Raw genomic sequence first — 23,890 nt, forward strand, 5'->3', positions numbered from 1 at the left:
CGGGACAGCGAAGTTTTTAATAAACCACATGGAATTGTAACGTAAGAAAAATCCATATAGTAATAAGAACTCGTTTAGAATGAATGATGTAGTTTAATGTAGTAGAATTTACAAAACTGATGAAACTGCAAAAAGCCTATAACTTATACAAAATTAACCTATACTGTAGGTTAGGGTGGCTCAAATTAGTATGGAAAAACTTTTTTCGCCCTCTGATTCGGTTCTATTTGATGCCTTGATGCTCTGAACAAAATTTCAGCCAAATCGGTCAACATTTGGGCGGTGCTAAACTCGTTGGAAGTTTATATGCAAAAATGTATGCAGAAACATCCAAAAACAGTGAATTGCAGTTGGACGACACAACTTACGATGAAGAACTATGATACTCATTCAGATCTTCAAGAATTTAATACAGAATGTTAAGCAGAAAATCGCGAGAAGATTAGAGTTTGCCCGGCTAAGTTATTAGTATTTCTCTGAAGTGGGGTTTGAGCAAATTTCGTTTCTTTTACCTTTGAAAAGAAATAAATTCACCCCTACAACACTCCAGTAAAATGCTAATATCTTTGCCTAATAAACTCTAATCTTCTCGCTGTTTTCAGCATAACTTTCTGTATTTCATTCTACAAGAACTGGATGTGTTTCATGGTTCTTGATCGTAAATAGTGCCGTCCAACTGCAAATCACTGTTTTTGGAAGTTTCTGTATACTTTTTTCCATATAAACTTCCAACGAGTTTAGCACCGCCCAAACGTTGACCGATTTGGCTGAAATTTTGCCCAGAGCATCAGGGCATCGAATAGAACCGAATAAGAGGGCGGCCCATCAAAAAATTTGAAAAAGTGTTTTTTGAGCCACCCTACTGTAGGTATCTGAACTGCCAACATGCAAACTAATTGTACACACATATTCAACTTCATGTCCATCTGGTTTAGAACCGTTGATTCAGTCGAACCGTTACAAAAAAAACGGTGGACAACATTGGACATATGCTGTCCTGGTTTTGATTGTTGAATTCCTGCACAAAAAACACAAAACCAGCACATCTTGTTCTCAATATGCGTCTCCAAGCATCTGGACAAGTTTTTATTCCTTACTGCGGACATCCTTCTAAGCAGAGGAAAAAAAATCATTCCTGTAAAGCAACAACACACAGCACGCTACTAAAGAAGCATTTATTTAGATTAAAACGTTTTTTCTTGCAGTACTTCGGTGCGATCACAATGCGCGCTTGCTTTCCATATCGCATAGGTTTTTTTTTCTCCCGTAGCAGCATGTACCTTCGACCTGTCCCTAGCCGACCGGCTCGCATTTATTTCGAAGAAGAGACCATAAATGTACACACTCGCCCATCCCGGAGACGAAGGTAAATCGAACACGACTGCCTCGAAAGGACACGGGAAGAACACGAAAGGGTAATTTTTATAAGCACCACATATAGCCGCCAAGACGAACGACACAACCCGGTGGACACGGGTTTAAGAATCTTATGGGCAGCAACACGGCAGAGAAGGCAGCGATGAAAAAAAAAGTTGAAGAGATTTCGAGATGAACGTTAGTTTTATTATGTGCGTACGGGACAAAAAACGTGATTTGTTCGGGATATCTTTGATGCATCTTGTAATACAAATGAACCTCCTATGAATAAGTGAATAGGTTTAGAACTTAACGGGTGGAACACCTTGCGAGTGCAATGTGTATGCGGTTTTTGAGCGCCACAAGGCCACATGGCCTGATGGCTTACGTTTGGTATCGATAAGGACTGCTTGACGGCGCAGATCAGGAATGTCGTTTTTAATCATCAATCGGTAGAGGTTCAAAAAGAAAATTGTATTATCTGAGAAATTTAAATTTTTATTTTGAGCCATTGGACTTGTTTTATTGAAAACGATATCATTTATATTTTTTTATTATATGCGTATTTCGTAACTTCAATGTAAGGGATGTAAATTTTTTATTCAAGAAATAAATTTAAGACCTCCGGCTCATCCAAAAAAATGGGGTACTTTCAATATGCTTTTCTTTCTTCTGACACCCTGACACTACATTTGCTCCTTACAGTATTGTTTGCTCTACTATCAGCTACCTCAAGATCAGGAATGGTGTGCATTTACCGATTTGGATATCTCGATAGCAGTAAGTGTAAGTGTCTAGTTTTCGGATGGGAAAGGCTCTCAATTATTGTGCCACACAAGATACAAATTCAATGCAATGACTTAATATTGGCATAGATAGGACACTCTGAGGAAATGTCAATAAGATCAACACGAAAGTCAGTACTAAAATAATGTACACTCACGAAAGAAGAAGAATGTGCCGGTAGCAATGAAGCATCATCTGACACAAAAAAGTTGAAGGTCAATAAAAATTAGAAAATTTATTGCAGAATCGTATATATATATTTTTTTTAAAGATTGTACTTTCGGTGGTCTCTATTCCACCGACCGTGAATCTTAGGGCAATTAGAAACGAAGTAAAGTAAAAAAAAATCAAACACCCATTTACAACAAGCCTCGGTTGACCGACAAAGGCTGATAAAGAGTTGACGACAAAAGGCGCTGCAGCGCAAACTAGCCAGCGCTCTGCTGGCCAGAAGACTATAAACGTGAGACCATAGCGATTAAGAAAGTGCAAAAACAGCATTTGGCGGGAGCGTGTTTTTTTTTTGCTTTTTCTTCGAGCATACATTGGACTGCAATGTTGCAATGAAAACGCCGTCTCATATATCTTGGTTCTGGAACCTGGTCGGCGACCGACGACGTGTCTTTCGGAAGAATTTGACTTTGGTAAAAAGCGCGACGATGGCTATATGCCTTATGCGGTTGCGGGACCACCAAAAAATTACGCTGGCGAGCCTAGTTTTTCTTAAATCACTCCGCGGAGATCCCTTCGGATGGTGCAGAAACGAAATTTACTGAATTGTGTTTTGTTGTTCTAATCATTTGAAGAAAAACCTGATTCATCTACCTTGGTTGTAATATTTAAAGGGTTAGGAATGAAAGGTCGAAAACTATAAGGCAGAAGGGACAATAGGACGAAAGATGTACATATGGTAAAAATGGTTCAATATTGAAAAGCATAACGCAATTCAGCTTACAATCAAATTTTACTTGAGGCGTACATTTTTTTTCTACTCAATTATATGTAAATGTAGATCATGAACTAATTGTTATTTCAATAAGGGGCTGTCAATATACCACGTGGACAGGATTTCATCGGCTTTCGATACCCCCTCCCCGGCGTGGACAAATGTTCATATAAATTTTCAAAAAAATGTAAGAGCCGTGGACGTTCGTCATACTTCCCCTCCTCATAAGCTGCTCATGTGATATATGGACAGCCCCTAAGATGATTATAAAAATTGTAAGAACGCATGTGTCACATTTAAGGATTTATGCTTACGAAAAATCAGCTTTTTAATAGCAGTTTTGATATCTTGCATTGGCCACAAATCCTCCAAAACGTGCAACATTGTAAGAAATTCTGGATAAAAAAAACGATTACTATTAATTTAGCAGCTGTGTTACCTTAGATATATCACTCTTTTTTATATTCATAGTCCAAAGCTTCTGCTTTAGTTGCAGATGCTGTTACAAAAAATAACGCAAGCCCATCGAGAATGGCTTTATAAATTAATGCGTTCATATGTCACGAACTGTGATCTAACGGTGCAGCTTCCAATTTAACCTACTTTTCCATTCGGATAACGAAGGGTCACACGGTCGGTGACCTCAAACCCTTCATCAAAGTTGGTCCAGGTGGCAGATGCGCATTTATACCGAACAGAACGTGATGGACGAGAAAAAAATAATGTCCACGCACCGGAGAACTCAACGGTCACAGATTCTCTGATCGCCTCGCCTCTCTGGACCACCGAAACCACTGTAAACAGCAAGAAGGGACTGCGCTGCGCATCCGGTTCGATTCTCTGACACATGACACAACGAAATGTTAAATCCGTGGCTCGACCCTTGAACCCCTCCGAAAATTCGTTCCTTATTAGAAAGCACGGTGTACGCACCAAAATCACAGCCAGCGCGCCAAAAAGAGATAGGTCACCCCTACATCATCACCCCGATCTGCTTCCTCCACTTACATTGCCCTGTGACAGTGTGTTCCCTCTAGCAACATTTAGATGAACGAACGGGAAAACCGCGCGACCCCTCCGATTTGAGCAACTGAAGAGGAACAACATTGTTCCAAAACTAGTAGGAAAAGCCAGTGGGATAGGTGGAATCAGATTTTTTGCGTGTCAGCCAATCAGATTTTAGATAGAATTTGAGGTTTTTTGAATTATATATTTCGATTATCTGTTTGCTTTTAGAATAATGTTTCTTCAAGTAGAAGAATAAATCAATCGGCTTGCATTATTCGTTCAGGGTCCGTAAGTCGTCTTTCACTAGATCGACCCTCTTGCTAGACAACCCACCTGATCACTTTCGAGAACCATTTTCATCGGATTATCGTCCTACGAAATTCTGGTTGCGAGCCCGACCCACTGCCAGTGTCCGATTTTTGTGATATGAAGATGAACTATGGAACACAGCTGATGCAATTCCTACGTGTAGTATTCACACTCCATCATGGGTCGCAATTAACAACCATGGACCAATTAACAACCATTTTGAAAACAGCGATTTACTCTTCATTGAGTCTTCAAGTATGCTTTAGTACTTTTTTTTTCAAAGACTCCTAGGTTGATCCTTTCGAGCATTTTCGAGGTCTCGTGTTGGGAAAGAGTGTGTGTGTGTTTTTTTTGTTCTACAAGGTTCTACAAGGAGGTTGTCACTCCTCCCACACTTTTGTGCGCTCGAGTGTGGGACTCGATCTAACCAAAAAATCCTGCCAGGAAATATACATTCAAGAAACACCTCCAGCTCCAGCCAACGTCCTCCCAGGAGGAACCACGATAATACTTCAGCAAGTAGACTCTTCGTTGCTGGTGGCGTTTCGTTTGAGACTTTTTCTTCTCATGATGCAGGACTTCTTGAGCTCTTTGCCTCTCTTCCCGATTCCTTGAGGTACCTCTATCGTGTAGAGCAATTCAGCTCCCGTTTCGATCGCGACTAGTCGGCGGTGGGTCAATCCTACTCCGATTGGTCAATCCTACTCTCACCATAAAGAGCCCGTGAAAATGATACTGAGATCTGTCTAATTTTTTATTTGTTTTATTTTTCGAACTATTACACGGTGTGTATCAAAGCATCGGATTGGATCTACAAAATTGGGTTATTTAAAGATCTTGTGCCATTTTTTTTTTCATTTAGTTACTCTAATTTATATTCAACAGTGACATGCTTTACTTTCTGTTACATGGAACAGCAACTTTTAATCAAATATGTTTACTCGCATAATAACGTGTTCTGATACGTTTGTAGTGACGCATTTTACGCCAAATCGTGATCGGAGCTGGCTCTTTGATATCAATGAAACGTTGTTGTCACAAAAAGCCACTAAGTGCACAATTAGTTTTACCTAAATCAGTGGCGTAGCCACGGGGGTTGTTTTGGACATAACCCCCCACCCCAGAGACAAATTTTTTAGAAGAATTTTTTTTCGAACCCTCTGAAATTAAAAAAAAAAGTTCAAGAAACCTCCCCAGACCAACTTTCTGGCTACGCCACTGACTTAAATCAAACTTGTTGGACAGTTTGAGAATGCTATCGGGCATGTATGATGTGATTATTTTTCTTCTCATCGCAGATCAATGAAGGAGATCAATTGTGTAATTCGATGATGGTATGCGGTGTTTGTAGGATCGCGCAATTGTATTGCGCGTCGTTTCGGTTCCGGTTTGTTAAAATGATCAGGAAACGAAGCAATATGGGTATTGCCCAAATGGACTCGAACAGTAGAAGCTGGAGATCGATCGAAATTTCAGTATAAATTTCTGGAGATTTTCGTATATTTCTAATAGATACTCGATATTTGGCCAGCTTTGAGAAGCAAATTAGTGCTAGTTTCTAGGAGTAAAAAAAAAGTTTTATAATAACCTCTGGTAGCCCGAAAGATCCACGGTGATCGTGGACCTCCTGCGTCCACTGGTTTCGGTTTTATCGAAATCGAAATAGTCGACTATTTGAAGCAATGTAAAATAAATCGATTTTAACATTAAACATTAACTTTAATTGCCGCCAAGTATTAAATTCAGATTCTCTTTATCGCGCCCACTATGGCTATATCCATAATGCATATTTTTTTTTTGTCATTTTAACAAACCAGAAATTGGCCATCTTGAATTCCAAATTTGGCGTTAAATATTTATTTGCGGCTTATACTCATCGAGTTGATTCAGTCGTTTTAGCGAACCGAAAGTTGGAATTCCAAAATGGCGCATGGCATATTTCATTTCCGAATATTGCTTGGATTTGCAGTAATTTTATGTTTCCAGTTTTTATGTTTCTGTAAAATCAAAAAGAATGAGAAACTTTTCTCTTATCGATAAAACTCTTCTTTATGAAAGCCATCGAAAAAAAGTCATTTTACTAAGGACGTAAACAGGAATTAAACTAATTTATATTTCTGACTGTGGTTTTTGTGGAGACGCAGATACAAACACGGGTTTCCAAGAGTAAAAATCACCTACTAATATTCATTCCTAACTTCCTTACTGAAAAGGACGTGGATGGCGCCGTTATTGATTATTGATATATCATTTGGCCAAACAGACCATTATGCCGAAAGTCATTTGGACGAAAGGTTCATTAAACCGAATAGGCCATATGGCCGAATAAGCCATTTGGCCGAAAAAGTCTTTTGGCCTGAAAGGTTATTTGGCCGAATAGCCATTTGGCCGAAAAAGTCATCTGGCTGAATAGGTTATTTAGCCGAATAGGTTATTTGGCCGAATAGGTCATTTGACCGAATAGGTCATTAGGCCGTATTTGTCATTTGACCCAATATGCCATTTGGTCGAATAAGTCTTTTGGCCGAATAGATCATTTAGCCGAATTAGCCATTTGGCCTAGGAGCAGGGAATCAATATTCGAGCAACGTCTAACAATATACCCTTTGTCGTCAACAGAGTTTGTTACTGACAAACGTACCTCACCACAAGACTTTATCAGAACCCTAACACAATATGACAAGAATCATTTGCCTTGCATGCTCTGATATTTCCGAGAATACGATGCTTGTTTTGTAATCATAGTTAGATTCTCGAGTATAGCATAGCATAGCATATGTGATTGTACAAATAGTGGGTGGCTATATAATGCTCAATTGAGCAATCTACTGTGTATTATCGCAAATTGGTACTTGGGATTAGTACCTTTTCCTATACAGTAGTAGTTGTATACCTGGCCACGTCCTTACAATCACGGAAGGAAAGGAAGGAATGTTAGTTCAACATCTACTAGTGAAGATGCAGGGAACCCATACTACCTTCATAGATGTCTCAGGAAGGAAAATTTGTGTTGGTGGGTAAGGTGAATAATAGGGAGCTCTATTCGACAATATAGAGCGTTTGCCAATAACAGTATATGTTGAAAAAATATTAAAATATATTCATCAATTTGCTTACGAACCGTCTAAAGTAGGACAAAGTAGCCTGGATTTTACAAATGTTTCGCATCATATACAAAACACGTTCAACCGCACACTTATCCACCGAACATTAAAAACAGAACCAAAAACTCGGATTTTACGAATGTTCTGAATCCTACCTGAAACACCTCCGATCACGCACCAATTGTTTACTCACTCGGCCGCGCGAACTATCTGCTTACTGAGCAGAAACACGACAAAACAGGCACTGACGGCCGCGCAATGCAGAACACAATATTTCGGCAAATCGCGCGATCGTTCTGCCATCCGAAACAAGAGCCAACTCGCACTGAACTAATTAACTTTTATTACCGGACGCGCAATGCCTAGTTAGATTCTCGAGTATTTCCATAAAAGCAGAAACTATGATAGCAAAAAAACGAATTTAAGTGTAGAGATAATGCGAAATAACGGGATGGAAAGCTAGCAACAAAATTGTCTTCTTTTTTGTGGCTGACAAAAAATATCGGATCTTTGTCATTATTATCTCCGACAAAAACAAAGCTTTGTCGTTGGTTCTCTTTTATCGCTTGTTTCGCTTGCGCATGGAAGAAAAATTGATTCCCTGCCTAGGCGCCATCTGGTCGAAAAAGTCTTTTGGCCGAATAGCCAATTGGAGGAAAATGTCATTTGGCCGAATAGGTTTTCACTATAAAAAGTGAGTAGTGCGAAGTGAGAAGTGAGACGTCTCACTACTCACTTCTCACTTCTCATTTTTCACGTCTATGCATCGCAAGATGGGCGCATTTAGAAAAAAATTCTAGCAAAAACTTTAAACGTTTAAAGCTAAATTTTTTTTCAGTATCTTTCTATGTGAAACTAAACCAGTGAAAGTCGACTTTTAATCTATAGAATCGATAAATTTCGATTTTTAAATTATAAAATTGTTGTAGTTTTTCCGAAAGGCCATCATTTCACTTCCAGAACGAACTTTTTTATAGAAGGCTTGAAGACCCATATTTTATATACCAATCGACTCTGCTCGACAAGCTGAGTAAATGTCTGTCCATCCGTGTGTATGCACAATCATTTACCAATTTTTTTTATAGTTAGATCACAAACAAAAAAGCCACAACACTTGCCACATTTGCTCGCAAAATTTATAGTTACGCCACCGACAAACAGACGTAGCAACTAGAACAATTTCCTGAATAATTCATCGCCAAGCTACAGACAGACAACAGACAAAGTCAACAGGTGGCGCTAGTGTGAGATGTCAAATCTAAAGGTTAACGATGCGCGCACCTCTCGGTGTGAAACGAGTAGTCAGTGTAATTCAAAATGACCGTTCAGAGCATGAACATGAACGATGGTAATTTCATCAGTTCAACGGTGTTACGTCTGTAAGTCTGTGGTTACACCAACACTAACGGCGTTTGTAGTTTTCACCAAGTTAGGCAAATCACGAAACCGATGGCGGTAGTGAGTAAAAGTTAAAATCGGCCAAAACTGATTTGTGCGATACGAGTGATTTATTGGCCAAATGATTATTCAAATTACCCAGAAAATCAGAGGACAAAAAAATTTGATCAAGTCTGTGGTTAGACATCACAGATTTGTGTGCAGCAAAATTTATTCGACGCATTTTGTTTTCTAATTGATGACTATTGGTTTTTGTTGTACAATCGCGTGTATAAATTATGCGGTATTCCAGAAATAATAAATTCGTAGTTCTGCAATGATTTACATTAAAATAATTGCTGTCTTGACTTTCGCTTCTATAAGTTGCCGCAATTTAACACGCATACAGATGGAACTGCTTTCTCTAGTGATAAAAAAAATCACTGACAGATTACACCCAGTAAGCTTTTCGCAGTTTATACTGGAGGAAAAATCCCGCCATAAACTCGTTTGCTATAATGATTTTTTTATTTATAAAATTGAAGTAGTTGTACCGAAAGGCTATCAATTCACTCCCAGAACGAACTTTTTATAGAAGGCTCGGAGACCCATAGTTTTATATACCAATCGACACAGCTTGACGAGCTTAGTATATGTTTGTCCATCCGTGTGTGTGCATAAACATTCACCGATTTTCTTATAGTTAGAGCAAACAAACAGTTTAATTGGGTTATGTCAAGGAGCTTTAACGAATTTTACTAGCTCCTCGACTTTAACACATCTGCTGCAACCTTCAAACATAGACTTCAAGTTAGTCGACATGTACCAGAAGGTTAGTGAATGTCCATTGTCCATACACCCCAATAGTGGAGTAATTTTCTACCTTTGTTTTTTTTTTTTCAATTTCCACGGACTTCATTAATGATGGGACGAGACGAAAACTGCGATGAATCAGATGAACTACATGTACTTCCAAGGATTAATATTTAATTAATGATAAGTGAATGTTTTGTATTCCGTACGCCAAATGTTTTTTTATTGTTTTTATTTTTTGTCTTGTAATGATGTTGAATTTTTGATTGTTGGATTGTTGGATTTATGCTACATGGGAAGTCGCTCAAAATGGCTTTTCTCCATCAGACTTCATGAAGACTGTACAGTCCGATGAAGAAAATACTAAATAAAGAAAAAAAAATTCTAAAACCTACCGTGGCATGTACGAGAAGTCGGCAAGAAGCATTTGCAAGAACGTGGTCAGGACCAGTGTTGGTAAAATCACTCATGAATCTCAATCAACGAGCCCTCCCGTGCGAACGAAATCGTCTGCAATTTTAAAGGAATGCATCACGCTTGAATTTTTCATGCTAAAACGCATCATTTCACTCATTTGCCAAAAAATCATTTTGGTTTAAAGATGCATTTGAAATCAATTTGGGGGCAATTTATTGCTTATGATGGAAGAATGTCTAATATTTCATGCGACAAACGTCAATTCACTGTTTTTAACGAAGGAGAACACAAAAAAGCCTACGATGATTCAAATGGATGTTTCAACTCATCCATGAGTTTTTAGGTGCTGAGTTGGGTGCGTTTCAACTCACGCTTGATTTGAATCATCCATGAGTTTTGAGATTTTGATTTTTTACCAACACTGGCCAGGACATATCTCGACTGTTAGGGAGTATCTTGCTCCCATCTAAGCGATAATTATTAGTCCCAAATCAATAACTGTGGTAACGGATGGAAATGACGCTAAACTCTCATAAAATAGTCTAGACGTGGTACACCTAGGATTTTGTGCTAATTGCTTAATGCTAATCTGAAAAAGAAAATCAGTTGGCATTTTACAAAGAATTGCTCGAATTACTTTTGAGAAAACTTAGTATGCAAAGTGACTTTTGTGACAAAGTTTTCATGTCCGGAAAGTTTTACTGCAATCTGAGAGAGTGCTGTCAAAATATCTGTTCGAGTTAGCACAAAATGCTTCAATTACACCCAGCTTTTTTCCACGAGGTTGGAGTTAATTAATTTCAGGGAAACCTGAACATTCACAGCTTTTCAAGTCCTTGGGCTGAAAGTCTCGTTAATAAAGACAAAAAAAGCTTTTTCAATGGACTAAATAAAACCTGGGTTAGTTCCTTGACAGCAAAAAATTAAAATAGACGTGATATTCAATTTTTTTTTCCAATGAGTAACCAGCTACAATAATCCGTTGTATTGAAGAATTATAGCATTCAGACAGTGCCCAAGGTATGAAACGATTATACTCCATGTGTAATATTGAAATAATATATTCTTAAAATTGGTATGTGTCTACTATGTTATTGGCGAAAAGGCGAGTAACCTACGATTCGTTGTACCTAAATTAGCTTCGAAAATAATCCATCTTGATCAAACTCTCCGCTATCCGTAAAAGCGCGCATTTTTTTTTTATCTTTTTCGCTGGCTAGTGTCCATTTCTGTGACATGAAATATCAAGGAGAAAGCTTGATATTCCCATTTTTTGCTAATAGAAGACTTCACCATTCCCATCATCTCCTTCTAACGGACCGGACCGCGTTGTTTGTTTGCTGTTTCTCCAGCAGCATCAGCATTGCGCCACATATTCACATTAGACTCCACGGTGCACAGATCAGTTCGTATATAAGCAGCGTGCAACTGGACAGCGACGACGGGGACGACGTTTACTCCTTTACCATTCCGCATCCTGAAACTGTTTGCAAACACACCAGAACTGGAGAGAGAAACCAGCTTAAATTGAACTCCCTGAAATGTGTTGTTTTTATAGTGATCCACAGACGGTTAGGAGCCACACGATACAAATATTCCTTCCCATTTCTTTTCCGCAACGCGCTCGGTACCTAAAGGGTGGTAAGAAGCAACCCATCTCGACTAACGATAGTGGCCCTCTTCGCGACCGCCAAAGACTTTCATGCCAACCCCAGGAGCGCCACCGCCACTCACAGAACCTTCACTTCAGTGTGCTTCAACCTTGTGCACTATTTTTTTTCCGTTCCTCAGGAGCTGACTATTCTCCCTACTGAATCGTATTTTATGCTGCGATATTTTATAGATTATACTGGCTGGCTAGCTGGCAGCAGGATAAAGCTCCAATATGTCGGTCGAAGTTGAAGAAAATAGCAAGACCACCACCAAGCTGGAAAGAAAATTTCCTCGTTTCCCGCGTTTTTTTTTGTCCCGATCCTGGTTGATGTGTTCTACTGATGTGTATGCTTCTATGACGCGACGAAGAACCAGTGTGCAAGCAGAGAAAAAAAATGACTGCCCTGGTTTTGTGCCCAGCACTCGCAGGAGTACATTTGGCTCCACACTGGCTCTAGGGTTGCTCCAAGAAGGACACATTAGGTATGTTTTGGCAATGTAGGAATGGTGCTGTGGAAAAGCCAAAGTAGTATCGTCTGGAACGACTTTGACTAAGAATTGATAATAGGCCTAATTGCATTTGTATTCAAACATTTTTGTTTTTCAAAACGAACTTGTCGAATCAACAGCGTACAATAGATACATGATTTACTGCTATTTCCTTTGTGTTTGGAGTTAAAAGTATGGCATACCAGCAACTGCTTCAAATGCTTACGATTCTATCGAAATCTTCTCAGAGTCATTGCATTGACATATACAAAACTGCCAGATTCATTTGCAAGAATATTCAATTATTATTGAAATATTACGGAAAACTAACAAATTATTATAGTTTTATGAAAAAACATGTATATACACGATGTTTATGAAATTCTAATAATTTTGCATGCTTTTATATTCAAAATATAAAAAAATCTAACATTCTTCAGCATTTTGTATATAGGCCAATACGCTTCTGAACATATTTTGTATGGTTCTTACACTGAATTATAAGAAAATTTGGCACAATTTTGGTCATTTTCTCAATTTCAAATTCAATTCAAAACCTAGACTTTTGCCCCATACCCTCTCCATTTCATTAGTCTTAGTAAACTCGTAAAAATCATTGAATGAAATCTTGGATACATACGTTTTACATTGCGGTTCGATACTGGAATATTGAAATTAAAACGCTAGTTCAAAAATTTGTATATAAACCCGCTTCAAATAGAACCACCCAAAACACAATTCTAGAGCTCCACATGAAGCGGAGAACTTTTTTTTTTATTCCTGGCGAATTTTCCTCTACGACGACGACGACGACGACTGCACCGCTGCTGTTTTTCTCCCACATATATTTTTCGCTTTTCCTTTTCTTCCGATTGCCGGTACCGATGCTGTTGCCGTCGAGGTCGCTCTTTCTCTCCCTGTGTACTGACGTTTTTTGCCGCTTTTCCTTAACATTGGCACTTTTCTTTATGTGGCAGGAACAGCTCGATTGTGCCCTGGACTGTTTTTTTTGCTCGCCTCCCACCACCGTATTCGTGTTCTATTTTTTGTGCGCGCTTACCGTTGTTGCCATCGTCGTCGTCGTCGTCGACAGCATCGTTGAAGATTGCTGTATATCTTGCTTTCATATTAAGCGCGAGCTTCGCTGCTACATTCGAAGAAGACCATTTGCACGGGAACATATGAGTTGACGGCTGGCCAGCCAGCAGCCAAGCCAGGATAGGGGTGGGTTAGTACCAGCAGCCGTTCTCGGACCAGCATCGCCAAGAAATTGCATTGATATTGCAGCTTTCCAGGGTACATTTTTTTCCTACTATTTTCCTGTTGGTTTTATTTCTACTATGTACGTTTCTTTAAAAATATTGTTTCTGTTTGCTTTTTTTCGGTTGCATCCAGTGCACGTTGCCCAGTTTGCGAAGGTTGTTTTTTGCTGGTTTTTCTCGCCATCCTCGAGCAGACATGTAGATATAGAACCAATATGAGAAAAATAATATATTTTCTCTTTGCTCTAATGCTTCTAGTTTTTATGCTTTTCCTAAAGTCGGTGGAGTAAAGTATTTCGCTGTGCTTTGTGGAAGCATCCCAGATTCTAGAGACAAATCTTCATTGGTTGGACTTCTCAGACTTGCACGTTGTTGTGTAATCATACCAATTTTGGTAGCTGACATTGATAAATGGTGCCTTTTCTTGCAAGAAGCCATATTCTTTTGAGTGCATTTAACAAAACAGAATTCTGAATTAAGTTTGATGTCTCTTCAACATTGCAGTTATCCTGTGTTATGGATTGCGGTGTTCTGCATTATTCACTATGTCATTTTTTTTTATTTTATAGTTTTTTACAAAAAACAGCTTTGAATTAATTTTCAAAATATTTTAAATATATGAGAACGAAATACGACCCTGAATTGTGACCAATATTAAATTAGTTACACCAAATATTTGTACCACTATTTTATTTTTGAATTCAAAATTTCAAATGCGTTCAGCTAAGAATATCCTATCTTTACCCTTTGTTATACAGCCGTGTTAGAGGAAGTGTCGTTACATCAACGTTTTTTGCAACTAACCAGCCGAAACACATTTGGCCGAATTAAACGTTTGCCCAAAATGGTCATTTGCCCGAAATCTAGTTGGCCAAATGTCAGATCGAGAAAGACATTTAGCTTTGACTGACTGTTCATACCTATGGTTGCTATTCCGTGATTGACCTGATCCAGTGAATTTGTACAAAGGATCAACTGAACGGCTAACTGGATTAGTCAATAACTCTCACTGTGCAAGTTTCAGTAACTCAATAAATCTTCTTCTGCTTCATTAGGATTACATACCCAATTGGGACATTGCCGCCTTGCAGCTTAGTGTTTATAAGGCTCTTTCACAGCTATTAACTGCGAGTTTTCTGAGCCAAGTTACTATTTTTGCATTTGTATATCATGAGGCTAACACAATGATTCTTTTATGCCCAGGTAGGTTGAGACAATTTCCAAATCCGAAAATTTCCTAGACTGGACCGGGAATCGAACCCAGCCACTCTCATCATGGTCTTGCTTTGTAGCTGCACTTCTTATCGGACAGCAAAGGAGGGCCCCTCAATAAATACAAAAATCAATAATGGCGCCGGCCGCGTAATTTTTTGTTATTTAGAGATCGTGTTTATCTCTGTGTCTCCACAAAAATCACAAGAGGAAACATTCGTTCATGGATAGCCATCGTTTGATATGGATTCACACTGATAAGTGATATGACCGGCATAGCTTTTTAAATATGAATGTGAACACTAACCCGCACAAAGCAGAACCAAACAATTTCAGGATAGCGCGATCGTTCTGCATCAAATACAAAAGACGAACTAACGCAAACTAAAAGGCTTCACTTTCTAATTAGGGTAAGACGGTATAATATGCCCCCCCCCTAAGGCAACTCCTTGATAACTTTTTACTTTTCAACGCAATTTATGCAAACTTTGTGATATTTGGTAGTGCAGGAAGTCACAAATGCATTGCCCGTGAGTAGTCACATAAAAATATTACAGATAACACGTAATAAATCTTTTTTGAAAAGTCGTGAAAAAATGAAATTTAGAAAGTGCCTGGACAATACGCCCCACCTCAACCAAAATCATTCAATAGCCCTTCATTAGTATTTTATCAATCCCATAATAAAAAGGCTACAAATCCTTATGCGCTTGACATTAAAAAACCAAAATAGATCCATCCAAGCAGGTATGAATTACATTTCAATATTTTCCACACAATTTGGAAGCAACTGCTGCAGGCTCGCTGCGCTTGTGTCCAGTTGGTAAGGGCATATCGTCCTGCCTACACTGGGGCGTTTTGGCCAGTGAAACATGTTTTCGAAAATCGTTACATTTTTGAAGATGGAAGCAATTTTAGATCATATTAACCACTGAGAAAAGTAATTTTGTTGCCCAACTGAGTGTTCCAGTGCAAGTTTTGCGGACAGTATGCCAGAGTCGCTCCAGAATGTTCAGCAAACAAACATTAAAAGTTACATCAAAATTGTGACTTTTTGTATTTTGCAAATATTTTCATTAAGTAATACAAAAATATTCCCATATTCACATAGGATGATGGTTTTACAAATATTTATAGGTACCAACTGAATTTGACCCTTAGTTAGTTATAGTTTTCTAGAAATCAAAGGGGGGCGTTTTGGCCAGGTGGGGCGCATTATACCGTCTTACCCTAATTTATCCGAAACACATTCAATCCCACACTAATTGATTTATTTTTCAACAGCGCAAAACAGAACTAAACACTCGTATCCGCATTTGATATGAAACCTGCTCAATCGTGAACTAATTTATTTATTCTCCGATCGTACCAAAAGGAACTAAATACCTGGTTCCGCGTTTGATACGGAACATGTTCAATGCGAAATCCATCCGGTAGAAAAAGTCAGCTGGCTTAATAAGTCATTTGACCGAAAAATCCTAATGGCCGAAAAATTCATATGTTAGGCCCTACAGGTCATACAGCGTAATACGTCGTTTAGCCGAACGGGTTCTTCTTCTTCTTATTGGCATTACATCCCCACACTGAGACAGAGCCGCCTCGCAGCTTAGTGTTCATAAGGAACTTCCACAGTTATTTAACCGCAAGGTTTCTAGGCCAGGTTACCATTTTTGCATTCGTATATCATGAGGCTAACACGATGATACTTTTATGCCTAGGGAAGTCGAGACAATTTTCAATCCGAAAATTGCCTAGACCGGCACCGGGAATCGAACCCAGCCACCCTCAGCATGGTCTTGCTTTGTAGCCGGGCGTCTTACCGCACGGCTAAGGAGGGCCGAAAGGGTTATAAGACCGTAAAAAAACCCTTTTATCAAAAAGGTTCTTTGTCCAAAAATGCCGTTTGACCAAAGATGTGGATTTGCAGTACCGGCCATCTGGCCGAAAATGCCATTAAACCAAACAGGACATGTTGTCGAAAATACCATTTGGGCGTGCGACCAACGTAAAAAACGTTATAAATCAAATGATACAAAAATCACAGAAAGCAGATCTTAGTACAAAGCTCTGTGTTAAAGTTCACATACTTGGAAGTATGTAGTTAAATATCCGTGATATAATTCTAGTGTGGCGAAAATTATCAAAAAAATTGCCACATTTTGGTTTAGGCCAAATCACTTCTCATCTCTCATTTCTCACTCATCACTTTACACTTTTGTCTTTTCACAGTAATAGCCAGTGACATCTAAGTTCTCAAGAAGTAAGACGTTTCATATCTCACTTCCTACTTTTAATTTTTGATTTTTCATTCTTACTCATTGTGAAAAGTAAAAATTGAATAATAAAAAATGAGAAACAACAAATTGGGAATGAGACTTCCCACTTCCTATAGAGACGTCGCACTTCTTATTTTTTACTTCTTACTTTTCAGAAATAGGAAGAGTTCTCTCTGACTAATAAGAATTAAGAATTGGGTCCTAAAATGAAGAAACGATTTTCGATTTTCTTTCAGGAAACGATGCAGTTAATCATCGAGAACGCGTCAGTTTTTCTTTTGACTCAAAAATTTGAAAGGAATATTGTTTAATTTGAATTTTGAAAATAGATGAAAAATGCTTCCTCGGCATTTTTGGTCTTGTTTGACGTACGGAATAATATGATTCAAACGCCCTAGCGAAACACCACAGGGCACTTGATTCAACGTTTGACAGTTAATATATGGGCCTGACGTTTCGGGCTGATGGTTGATTCGTTCTGAAATGTTGCATAGCCCAAAATTTGCCTCAAAATGTCTTAATCACAAAAATATTATTTTTACTGATTTAGACTTTTTCCAGAATTTTTAAAACATCAGTTCAAGTATTTTTGACCGATGCACTATCGTTTGCAACCATAAATGAGGGAGGGCTTTAGGACCCAATTGGGAAGCAAGAAGGGGAAGAAGGATACAGAAATGAGAAACGAGAAGTGAAAAAGTAAAAAGTGGGACATGAGAAGTGATTTGGCCAAAAGTAAAATTTGATAAATTTTAATTATCATTGTGACACTAGAATCTCGATAGGCGGATAATATAATGAGACATTTCAAAGTAACCAGTTCAAAATAAACAATATTTTAAACAAAGTTCCACGCTCTGTGATTTTTGCATAATTTGTTTTGTAATGTCTTTGTATTTTGGATAAAGAATCCAGTGTTAACCTAATTGCCGAAATGATTTATTCCACCATAAAACATGCTCGGCTTAATTTGAAATGGTTTATCAACTGAACTGTTAAGTTAAGTCAAATGTAGTTGGCTACACGTTGGCCTTATAAGCGAATGGTCATGGGTTCGATTCCCAGCCCCCCACCAACCCACGTCAGTCGCCGGATACGCAGCCCATACGGTGGCGTTTGGGGATCGTGCCTTACCGTCACGGCTGCCTGATGACGACTGACAACTTGTTCTTCTCGGAGGCATTCCTCCAACGTTACCCGGATTAAATGGCAACCGAACAATGCAACGATCATTGGATACTCGACATGGATAAACGGACACAATGGACTCACGACAAGACGAGCTGGCATCGACAACAATAACGAATAATGGATATCTAAAAATAGATTCTGTGTGCATTCTGTACAGCAGAATACCATAGTAGAGTACGGCACAGTATCGGTTAAGAACACAGAGTGCCTACCAAATAAATACATGAATAAAAAAAGTAGATGTTTAAAATAGGGAGCATCCATAAATTACGTAACGCTTAGAGGGGGTTGTTTGGAGTGTGACGATCCATACAAATTTTTCAGAAGCTTCATACAAAAAGTCTGACACAGGGGGAAGGGTAGATTGAAAATGGCCAATTTTGGCTTTACATAATTAATGGATCTTCCCATAGCTGTTAAGGTAATAATTCCCAATTGAATTCCGTCAGATAGTGTATACTGCCCATGAACGCATATACGTCCCATATGAATAGGAAATCCACAACAGATGGGACTGATATGCGATCATAGCCAGTATACCACAAAATAGAATTGCGAGTCAAAAATAATGTAAAATGGTGTATTTCGCGAAATCCCTTCGATGAAATGGCACATCCCGCGAATAGACGTTTTTTTGCAAAGGGGTTCTTCTTCTTCAACAGATATGCATATCAAGTGGATTGCCTGCTTTTCTTGCCCAATGGATACCTATACTATCTGGATCGGCAATCGAACACCTTCGCCTGCAAAGCTAACTGAAGACCCAAAGGATTTAAAGTTCATTCCGCGAAACGTCGCTCTTTTAAAAAAAATCTAAAAATGGTATTCAATCCCGAACTGGGACAATTCCACTTCGCAGCTTTAGTGTTCATTATGCACATCGTCAGTTGCAGCTCGGTGGTTTAGTGACTACCGCTTCTGCCTTATAAGCAGGAGGTCGTGGGTTCAATTCCAGGCTCGACCCGTACTAACTTTGTATTTCTACCTTAGTTCATTCTGTTGTAACGACTCAATTGCGGGCTACCAAACTAGTCTTATTGTCATAACCTTCCACACTAACAGTTCCAAAACCTCCTGTGGCATATATGAGAGGTCGTAGAGTTCTTTGCATCTTTCTTAAGTAGGTGTCCAACTACCCAAGTAACCATTAGCACTATATTACGCCAAACCGCCATATATGGCAACTATACGGCTATTTAAAAACTTAGAAGCATTAGGTAGCACTATATGGTCGATTTGGCGGAATATAGTGCTTATTAACGCAGCATATTCCAATAAATTTGGCTAAAAACACTTTTTCGGAAGCTCTTAAGTTTGCTGATTTAGAGCATTTTTACCTACTTGAGTTAGGGTGTCCCTTAAAAAACGGTATTTTGATTTACTTTTTCTGTTTTCCATTTATCGGAAAAGTCGTCTGCGGGTGGCCTCAAGTCTTCAAAAGGTGACATTCGTGAAAAATCAAAAGTAATAAATCTACAGAATGCAGGTATAGATTTTATTTGTTTTATCTTCTCCCTATTGCAAGATTTACAAGAAAAGATGAAAGCGAAAAGATGTCAAAACTGCAGGGTGAGTTGGTTTGCTTTGTTTGAAAACTTTAAGCTTTGTAAATGTTCAAGTTACGTTTATATCTTCTTCTTCGAAAGTAAAGCTAGAAAATATTCAATTTAGGCTGGTGTATTTCATATGAGTTTTTGTTTATTTAACCAAAATGATGGTTATTCAATCAAAATTGTGAATAAATGGGTCTTAAAATTTTCAGGCTGCATAAATACAAGCTGCTCACTTATACACCAAAAAATATAATTCAGTGAAAGCATATAAAAAACCCTGGAGCTGTGAGCCTTTGAGCAGTGCTTACGTTAAAAGTAAAAGAAGTTATTTTGTGGAGTTTCGACTGGATGTTATTTAAAACGTATTGTTTTGTTGACTTAGCAGTCTTATTATTATATCAAACGAGCTATAATGTTATTGTTTCGACGTTTCGGTCCAGATTTGGGACCTTCTTCAGGCATAAAGAGTTGATCGCTCTTGTCCTGATACTTTTAGCCTGTCGTGTTGTCTGTATATATATAGCAAAGTTGTTTGGAATGAGCTGTGCTACAATTTTATAGAATATTTTATGTTAATATTCCGCAAAACAAAAAAAAAACAAAATTTGGCATTTTTATAAAATGGGCCACCCTATGTTTAGATAACTCTACAACAAGGGCACAAGTATCCGAAACAACTTTGAATATCAAATTCTTTATATGTAATTAAAAGTATACAGGGTGATTAGGGTTGGTTGTCAGTAAAGTAAATGTACATAAAATTAAAACAAAAGCTTCGAAATGATTAAACTTTGGGTGTTAATCATAGATTATACATAACTGTTTGTAAATTTTGAGTTCAAATGAATTTTTATTTCTTTGGCGATCAGGCACTCTTCTTCTTCTTTTTTTCTATTTCTTATTGGCATTACATCCCCACACCGGTGTTGAACTTAATCTAGAATTAAAAAAACACCTAAATAAAGATAAAAAAAAATCCTCACACCGGGACAGAGCCGCCTCGCAGCTTAGTGTTCATTGTTATTAATTGCAAGGTTTCTAAACCAAGTTACCATTTTTGCATTCGTATATCATGAGGCTAACACAATGATGCTTTTATGCCCAGGGAAGTCGAGACAATTTCCAATCCGAAAATTTCCTAGACCGGCACCGGGAATCGAACCCAGCCACCCTCAGCATGGTCTGGCTTTGTAGCCGCGCGTCTTACTGCCCCATCAGGTAGTCTTAAACTTTTCAAAACAAAAAAAGCATTGTTATTATGTCTCCACCTCGGAGATTTCAGTCCAAAAATAATAATTTGAGGGGGCTACAATATTTTTTTTTTGGAAATTTTTGAGGATTTTCAAAACATTCTTGAACAAATTCAATGATATATTTTTTTTCATTTTCATATTTATTTTCTGTTATGTCCATTTGTCCATTCGGAGACCAGAAGGACATAATGTTTTTTAAATATTTGTAACGTCATTATGCTATGAACTATTTCGTTTTTCCATAGCGACGGTTTTGTTTTGATCGTTTTAAGTAGAGATAATATAATTTGCCGTTTTGATGAGTTTTTCAAGTAATTCGATAAGAAATTCCAGATATGCAGCTATATGTGATTAATCTGAAATTAAAAGACATCTCACGTCTATAAGGCCGTAATTTTCATGTTTTTGTTGCCATCACGTGAGGTGACAATGCAATCAGGTGCATAGTAATGGAAATACTAAAACGCTTTGGATATAATATTTTTGAGAAATGATGGCTTCAAAATAATATGATTGAGAATACTCATTAACACCATTGCAGGGTGATTCGATTTGTTTGATATGCCCATCTGAGCTTCTATGAAAAAAAGTTCTACTCACTTGTACCGTTGTTGTTGCGTCCCCAGATCTTCCGGGGCGGGCTCAGCACGGGACTGGGCACACACGAAGTGGCCGCCGATGTCGTCGTCAACGCACCGGACGATGCCTTAACCGGTGTAGCCGTGGTGGAACCAGCCGCCGATGTCGTTATCTTTGGCTTGTCGCTCGTCGCCGCCGTACACGGTGCTGTTGTCGTCGAGCTAAGATTGCTATCGGAAAGACTACCTACGCTAGCGCTAACACCCCCTGCCAGTAATCTACCACCATCATCTACCACCTGTGCACAACTCTGAACAATGACTCCGCTCGTGACCGTCGTGGGCGAAGAAACCGGCTTGTGTTCCATTCCCGATAGCGAAATAACGAGGCACATTTAAAGCATCCCGGGTAAGAATGAGCGGCTGCGATCGATCGCTAACAAACGCGGAAGCAAGGACATACGCGCGGATACAATTCGTGCAAAAACTAAGCGGCAAATTTCGAATAGAATATAATTTTGGAAAATAACTAAATAATTGCAACTAAACCCCTCAACTAATCTAATTTCGTGCCAATTCGACCCTAAGCTAATACAATAACAAATGTAACAAACAAATTCAAGCTAATTAATCTAAACTATCGTAGAGGATCACTAATTTCCACTGATTTGATGTTCTATTGCTGGTCAGTCTTTTTCTCACACACGTGACAGTAGCGTATTTAATTAATCACCACACAGTTCGTCACATCTGTTTACATCACGCGCAATTATTGATGAAGTGCTGATCCCGGCGAAAACAAAACTCCTCGGTCAATGATGCCAATTATTATCGAATCATTTGTCACACGATTGCACTTGATTTACTGCCGATTCTCTGGATGAAACCCACAAAGACGTGAGCAAAGGTATTTCTATGCGTTTTTTGTTCTATCCTGGGAAAGGTTAAAAGATTAGCTCCTTATGACAACAACTTTTCAGATCGAAGTCAAAAGAATATCTGAATCGCCGTTCCAGACCATGCGAAGAAAGTCGAAGGAAAATTAGCCACAGAGCACACAGGGGCCAAATCGTTACGATTGTGGTCGTATCCGTTTGAATGTGTGTACCACGGACCGCGTGGTCCTCGCCGGGTTTTTCTCTCATTCTCATTCCCTGATCCCGCGACAGCATAATCGCACCGAAAGAGTTAAAAACACGAAAAACATCATCACAGTACAGGAGAAGCTACAACACGTTTAGAGGAGAGCGAGAGAAAAACTTGAGCGCGACTTCAAGACTCCGCCTCAATGTTTTTTTTTGTGCCATGCTTTGAACCCCAGCATAATTATAACAGCATTTTTTTTTCATTGAACCCCTTTTCCAATGATCATCATCATCGATAACAGTAGGGCAACTGGTACTTCTTGTTTTCTCGAAGCATTATCATCATCGTTTTACCCTTCAGAAGAGAATGGTCCCAAAAAGGCTCATTCAAAAAATACGTAATGGGTGAGTTATGGTCTGATCATATAAAAACATTATGTAGGGGGTCAATACTCTCACACCAATCAGATTTATTATGAACTCAACCTACTGTTAGTGTACTAGCTGTTCTAATCTAATAATAATCAATTTTTAACAAAGGATTATGGCGCAATTCACACATGATGAGAACTTCATAGGTGCTTATGGAGAAGCATGGTTGATTACTTCACTTTTACACACAACAGCATTCTTTTACGTAGGTAATAATTATAATTAAACAAACAAGTTTGGCTATTTAAGCGAGTAAATATTTTCAAGACCATGACAATCGAACATCGTTATATTCGATCAAAGGGTGCATATTTCACCACTGTTCCCTACTATCTGCTACGCCAACAGCAGTAGCAGACATAGTTTTTCATGCTGCATTCTATCGCCAACCGCGCGCGTAAGAGAGCAGCTCCGGAGAAGATGTCTCGAGGTGAGTGAAGGGTTACCGTATGCAATTAAGAAGGTACCTAAATTGGTGAAAACCAAAAAAAATGCCAAGGCAAGGATTCAGATTCCTGATCATGTGAAGGTTATGGAGAGATTTCCCGGACTACGAAAAAAATTCCTTTGCATAATATGTTCTAACCAAACGTGTTTTGGTACATTTCAGCGATCTTTACGGGATGTTAGAATGTGAGAAAATTCATCCCGAAAACCGTTAGATTCTGAGCTAGATAGTTATGTTTGTTCGTTTGAGAGGAGAATCGGTAATCCACGTGTTCTTTATACAGGTCAGACTAGATTGACCGGAATCACCTTTCTCACCTTCGAGCGTGCCAAATAATTACTT

General features: G+C 38.6%; 1 protein-coding gene across 2 annotated transcripts in view; it reads right to left on the reverse strand.

The window, feature by feature from the left end:
* The window catches only part of LOC134227558 (NGFI-A-binding protein homolog), a 66,878-nt gene extending 44,568 nt beyond the window's left edge, over positions 1-22,310 (reverse strand). For both annotated transcript variants that reach the window (XM_062709133.1, XM_062709135.1), the window contains exon 1: positions 21,606-22,310. In XM_062709133.1, coding sequence (XP_062565117.1) covers positions 21,606-21,978 — 373 coding nt within the window. In that variant the 5' untranslated portion in view covers positions 21,979-22,310. The remainder of the gene's footprint in view (positions 1-21,605) is intronic.
* Positions 22,311-23,890: the final 1,580 nt, after the last annotated feature.

Source organism: Armigeres subalbatus, chromosome 3 (genome assembly GCF_024139115.2).
Source record: "Armigeres subalbatus isolate Guangzhou_Male chromosome 3, GZ_Asu_2, whole genome shotgun sequence".
NCBI lineage: Eukaryota > Metazoa > Arthropoda > Insecta > Diptera > Culicidae > Armigeres > Armigeres subalbatus.